We start from the raw sequence: 6,821 nt of genomic DNA on the forward strand, positions 1-6,821 counted from the left end.
TATTGAGACCTCTCTTTGAAGCTGACTGTTGTTGGATGTAACTTCTCAAAAAGCCCAAACTGAATTGGCTTGGCACTTCCACTATTCTTCATCTCCCCATACAAATATCTAAGGAAAAATAAACATATATAAAGTAAAGTTGAATAAAGAAAAACAAAATAATAGCTTCAAGTTTAATAAAATATAATCTAAGCTTATCTTACTTTATCCATAAGTTAATAGTACAATTTGAGACCTTTTTGAACTCAATGATTTCATCACCATTTTATCTAAGTATATTTTCTAAATTTCACCAAAAGTTGTTATATCATACCCAATCATGATCGACCGAGGTAAGGAATTCTCAATAAACATAGTAAACATGTTCTTATGTTCACTCATGTCATTCTTTTTTAACTGTGTAGTTGCCCATGTATTCTTTGCACCCTGCTTGAGTTTTTTATTGTTTGTTTGATGACCAGTGGTTCTTTTTTTTATACTCTCTCATCATAGAGGAATTGCATATCTACTTTATGAGTTAATTTGGGAGATTTGCTTGGCATAGGCTTTGAAGTAACTTCAAAATCTAGTTTCTTCGGAGTTTGTTGAGGTGTTGGTTGGGAAATTTTAATAGGAGTGTTCTTTGAATTCATTTTACTCTTCCCATATTTTTTAGTTAACTCACCCGATGGGAAACTAGCCTATGAAATAATTAAAATATACATGCGTACAATTAGTAATAATACATGCATATACAAATAGAAATAAATGAAAATAAAATAATGACATGTAATATTCCCTTTACTAAACTTTCTTTTTCCAAGAGCTTCAAGAGATTGTTGATCAATCTTAAATTAAACACCAGTGGAAGGTTTGGGTTTAGGATAGTTAAAACTACCAACTTCAATAATGCTATAGGCATTCAACCTTGCATTCATGTGTTCCAATTGAGCAGACATAAATTCAAAACTCTCTTGATACATCTTTTTTTCTCTTGCCAACTCTGCAGCATCAGGAACATGAAAGTACATGGATGGCATGATGAATTATCTTACTCCTTGCACCCTACTTCCATTTGGATGCTTTTGAAGGGCTTCGCCTAGAATGTCATTTGACCTATGTGATTGGAATTTTCCTTGTTCAATTTAACTCTTCAGCTCATTCTACCAAAATAAAATTATAAACCTACAAGTTGAATTAAGGAATTAAAGAATCACCAATAACAGCTTATCAGAACCTCAAAATTCATGACACACGAAAACTTAATTATACTATAAAAGAATGAAATATATAAGAAATAAATATAAAAGTGACTTACCCTTGTCTCAGCCATTGACATCACTTCAAAAGCATATTTACCATCTCAATCTACACACACACACATATACATAAACATACATACATACATGTACTTCTTTTTAGATTATTGTATTTTTAGATTATCTAGTAAATTTTATCTTTTCTCTTCTTTTCAAATTCAACAATGGCCTTCTATGTTTATAGAAAACAAGTCAATCGAAGGGTCCAATGTGTGCAATATATGTCAATTAACCATGGTCCCTAATAATGATAAGCGTTAAGTTGTGGCCCTTATGTGTGTGTGTGTGTCTATATATATATAGACACACATACATTAAAGGACAGGAGAGGCCATTACCGTGAAGAAGAGCAAATAAGCTATCAGTGATAGTATAAATTCATAAGTCACGATAGTGGATTCGCAACTTAATTTGGTGCTTGGGAGATGACAGCAGCAAAAGAGTCCAGATCTTGGTGAAGGGAGATGATAAGAGTGGCTAGTTGAAAGTAGTGACAGCAGTGATGGGAGAGGTTTTTGGTGTGTCAGCAGTGTGGGCGATCTAGGGATTTTGTAAGTTCTGTTTTCTATGTTTTAATTCACAATATTATGAATAGAGAGAAAGAAATGTGAGATGATATTTATGTCTTTTGTTTTTTTAATTTTTAACATTATGTTTGTGTCTTCGTGGTTTGTGAACCAAACGTAAGCATTTTAAATTTAGAAGTCATAGGTTCGAGTTGGAAGATTTACAAGTTCTAATAATTTTGTTTTAACCTCTAATACTTTAGTGTCAATGATTTCTGATTTTCAATTTACTGACACACCAATATCATTAATTTATGATACTTATTTGTTAAATACAGAAAATAGTAAAAATGTATGTAATTGCTGAAACCTTTTACAAAGTGTTAGTGATTGTAGTGTCAATAAATGTTATTTTTGTAGTAATGTTTTTAAAATTTTATTATATTGAGTGTTTAAAATAATACTAATAGAGTACTCAAAGCATATTTTAGAAATACAAATAACCCATCCAAATTTTATTGCAAATGATATGGCCATTATTTGGTACATGGATCGTGCGATGAACGAAATATCACATAACCATCATTTGAGATACAAATTTTGCAATCAGAATGCAATTGGTGCATCTTGTGGCACTTGAACAGGGAAATTGTCAATTTCATCAATCCAAGGATTTTTGTCCAGGGTAGGATTGAGATTGATGGTCTTCAATGCACGCCATACAACAGTGCTGCACTTGAATCCTGATCCGAAACCAATTTGGCATATCCTGTCACCTTTCCGAATTCTTCTCTTTGCCTCGGAGTAAGCCAATTCATACCACACAGAACTGCTTGAAGTATTACCAAATCTATTAAGAGTCATTCTTGAAGGCTCCATATGCCATTCATTAAGTTGAAGGTTCTTTTCAATCCCATCTAACACTCCTCTTCCTCCCGTATGAATACAAAAATGTTCAAATGCCAACTTGATATCTGGAATATACAAGTTGATCTTCATTTTAAAGATTTTTCTTGCTACTGAAGTTGCCAAAAACAACAGTTGCTCATACATTGGAAGAACTAATGGTCCAACTGCAGTAATGTGAGTCTTCAGGGCTTCTCCAGCAACAACCATGAGGGTTTTAGAGATTTTGACTCCTACATGCTGAAATTCATCTTCTTTTTGCATGATACAATTATAGCTGTTGTCGTCAACCTGGTGGCTGCGCAAGGTTCGAACTAGTTGATATTTGGAGCTACTGCGATCAGATGATCGGTTGGAGAGGAGAATTGCAGCGCCACCCACACGAAATAAGCAGTTTGTAAGAAGCATTGATCGATCATTGCCAACATACCAGCCTAGAGTAATGTTCTCTGTGCTCACAACAAGAGCGTAGCAGTTTGGTTCCACCTGTGACGATGAAATTAAATTGATAAAGTCTCGGTACACATAGCGGCTCGACCTCTAGACAACTTAGGCGGTTGCCTAGAGCTCCGCTTTACATGAAGACCCCATAAGATAATTATTTTGTATATAAACGAGGGAAAGTGAATTTAAAAGTCATTATTATTCATTTAATTTATTATTATTTTGTAATTATATTTTCCTAAATAAACTATCAAATTCCTATAAAGTTTATTTGCTGTAGTACTTAATAGTTTTAATTCCTACAAAACTCATAAATTCTAGATTTTGAAATTTCAGATTTTATCTTTTTATTATTCTCTTAATTAGTTGTGTTATTTATTTGTTTTTATTTCTTTTTAATATATTCTTTTATTAATCTACTATTTTTTGTATGTGCTTGTTTTATCAATTTTGAAATAAAAGTATATCGAAAATTAGTTTAATCTAGAAAAGAGGTAGTAAAAAAGATGTAATTTGAGTTTAAAAAATAAGTAAAAATGTTATAATTGAATTAAAATTTCATGGATTATCAATAGTAGAATAGAATTTTATTTAATAATTTTAAATTTTAGAGTGTTTAAAGAATTGATTTTCAATAAATAATACATAACTAATATATATATATATATATATTTGTCCTAAATTTTAAGAACTCATTAATACCATTTGCCTAAGTCCTCAAATATGGTTGAGTCGGCCCTGGGTACACCGCAGAATGTAATACTTTTTATTAGATTATAACCAGAAAAAAAAAAAAAATATATATATATATATATATATACACACACACATACATACACATTTAGTGTTTCTCCTCAAGTTCGAATCCTGTGAAGCAGAGATTAAAAATTACAATAATTATCCCAACACTTATCTGTAACTGTCACATTGTTAATAACTGACTTTAATTTAGCAGTTACAAATAATGTACCATATCAATTGGAACACAATTATTAGTTACATTAGGCATTGCTAAGTTACATACAATATAACGTATAGTAAACCTAAATGTAATTACCCATGAATAATCTCATATGCTGCCATTCTCTTATATTGGGTGACTACAGATTACTTTTGAACTATTGTAAGTGACATGTAATATAATTTAGCAGCTGCGCCTAACATTATTTAAAAGAAATAGCTTAAGTAGCAAAAAACCTGTAAGAGTTTTTGGGCGAGATCAATAGAAATAAGACCAGCACTGCAACCCATACCACCAAGATTATAGCTGAAGATTTTGCTTCTAAGCTTATAGTGATTCACGATAAAGGCTGACAATGAAGGTGTTGGATTAAACGAGCTGCTATTCACCACAAGAATCCCAATAGCTTTAGGCTTCACCCCAGTTTTTGCCAAGAGCTCATCTACGGCTCCAATTATCACACCCTCAGTCTCCTTCCTTGCCTCCTCCATATTACCATTTTCTGCCGGGTTTTCCATCAAGGATTTTGGACCATATGTCATATTCCCAATCCCCGATCTCTCCAAAATTTTCTTTTTGAAGTCTAAAGTTTCGTCTGAAAATTTCCCAGTTTGGCTGGCTATTTGTAAGAAACTTTCTCGAGTGCACATTCGAGATGGGTCAGGCTTATAACATGAAAAGTTCACCAAGTAAACATTTTTCGGGCGGCTCATCAGGTAAATGGTTGTAAAGACAAGGGAAACCAAGCATAGTACTACTAGTAATAGTACTGTCACATTGTCGAATTTGAAACTAAGCTCGTTCCAAATCTGAAACAAATCATAAATTGTACTCAAAGTTGAAAACAGATCATAAGTCAAAACAATGACAAAGAGTGGAATGAGCAAGAGATAAAGAGCGTTAGAGATTAAATAGTGGAAACCAGGTTTCCCTTTTGCGGATGCGACAAAGTTTGGTAGTTGATCTTTTTGCAACTTTCCTTCACTTTCATTAGCCATTGATACCTTTTGACTGCAGCAAATTAAAAGTAAAAGAAAATGTATAGCGTTAACATATATGTTTAGCTCGTCATTATTAGGTGCAGGTGTCAGCATTTTTGAGAACTCTGTAAAATTTCAGTACGACCTTTTTACAACCGTTTTATAAAAATGCAACCTCCCACACCTAAGAATGATGGGATAGTAAAAGGAGACATTGGGTCGAGTTCGATAAATGAGAAGCGAAAGATTGTACCCTAAAGAGCGAGCTAGGTAGCCGAACAAGTTGAGGGATAGAGAGAGCGAGCACTTTCAAATTACAGGATAGGGAATATGAATTTATAGGCAGATGGTTGCCAAATAATGGAGATGGCGTTGGCCGAAAATTTAACGCGTCTGACAGATTTTACTAATAGGATCAAATTCTGTCCTGGTGCATTTTCTTTTCCATATTAGTCGCATAAACAAACAAAATTTGATTTCATTTGTTTTTTCCATCTTTTGTTTTCTATTATTAGAAACAAATTCTCAATCAACAGTATCAAGAGGCGTAGAATCTAACATCTAAGGGTTCGTTTTGTATTGTTTTTAATTGGTAATTTTCGTAATAGTTTTAAAGAAGAAAATTAGTATATTTAATGTGATAATTCTCGTAACTTGTTTAATAATATTATATAAAAATAGAAACAAGAGTAAACAGAGGACATGAGAGGAAAGGAGAAGAGGGCAAAGAAATAAAAAGAAAATAAAATTATTTTAAATCTAACAAAATAATAAAATTAAGATTGACCCTCTTTTATTTTTTCCCCCTCATTTTCTTTCTCCTCTCTCATTTCCATTGGTCTCTGCTCCTCTGAATTCTTACATCCAAACATAAGTTTAATATTAAATTAATTACTACAGTGGTCATAAGGTGGGTCCAATCCTATTTTAATTTAAATTTTTGACATAAAAGTTTGACGCAAATTTTGAACCATCGATTTCAAGTAATCTAAGGGAAGATATTGAAAGTCAATAGAATTTAATAATGGTTATTCATCCACCATTAGATTGCTTGAAACTAATGACCCAAAATATATGTCAAAATCTCAATTCAAGAATTTAAGTTAAGATAACCCTACCCATATATATAATCCTTTTGTAATGAGGACATCCGAAGATGCCACTAAAGTACCAAAAAAATAAAATAAAATAAAGATTGCAATATATTAGAAATTGTATTTTTTGTTTGTTAGTAGCATCCTTATTTCTTTAAAATGAAGACGTTCTCATCAAAAAATGCATACAACGTGAAACATCATTCATACTAGATGACATGTTAATAATGAGATATGTAGCATGATTATTGATGGGGGAGTTGCATTAATGTGGTTGACACTAGTGTAGTTGAAAAATTAAATTTTTCAACTTCATTTAGAATGGGAGAAAATGGTGAAAAAGATAAAGTTGGCCATCATTGAATTCAATCATTGTCCTATTGTTTGGTGAGATCAACTTGTCGAAACACCTTACTTTTCTGCCTTAGATGCCAAAACATTAGGTTTGAATACATCAATGCAAAAATAAAGACTTGTATGTTGGTGATTCGAATTTTAGTAATATATTTAATGCATGGGAGAAAGTGACGGTAGGCAAATTTTTGAGAAATTTACAAGAACAGCCTTAAAACTTTTGCAATTTTTGAATTTAACCTACCTAATTTTTTCCATCATAACTAGTCAAACACCCT

At 32.1% G+C, this 6,821-nt stretch overlaps 1 protein-coding gene across 2 annotated transcripts; it reads right to left on the reverse strand.

Annotated features, from left to right (window-relative positions):
- Nucleotides 1-2,313: 2,313 nt before the first annotated feature.
- Nucleotides 2,314-5,396, reverse strand: LOC18038971 (3-ketoacyl-CoA synthase 20). Of its 2 annotated transcripts, XM_006428501.2 has the most exons (3): nucleotides 5,349-5,396; nucleotides 4,352-5,126; nucleotides 2,314-3,196 (listed from the first exon to the last, which is right to left on the reverse strand). In XM_006428501.2, the coding sequence occupies exons 2-3, from the start codon at nucleotides 5,111-5,113 to the stop codon at nucleotides 2,411-2,413; spliced, it is 1,548 nt and encodes a 515-aa protein (XP_006428564.1). In that variant the 5' UTR covers nucleotides 5,114-5,126; nucleotides 5,349-5,396; the 3' UTR covers nucleotides 2,314-2,410. The 2 variants fall into 2 exon arrangements, with proteins under 2 accessions (XP_006428564.1, XP_024037854.1); XM_024182086.1 differs by lacking the exon at nucleotides 5,349-5,396 and having other exon boundaries at nucleotides 4,352-5,251.
- Nucleotides 5,397-6,821: the final 1,425 nt, after the last annotated feature.

Source organism: Citrus clementina, unplaced genomic scaffold, assembly GCF_000493195.1.
Source record: "Citrus clementina cultivar Clemenules unplaced genomic scaffold, Citrus_clementina_v1.0 scaffold_6, whole genome shotgun sequence".
Taxonomy (NCBI): Eukaryota; Viridiplantae; Streptophyta; class Magnoliopsida; order Sapindales; family Rutaceae; genus Citrus; species Citrus x clementina.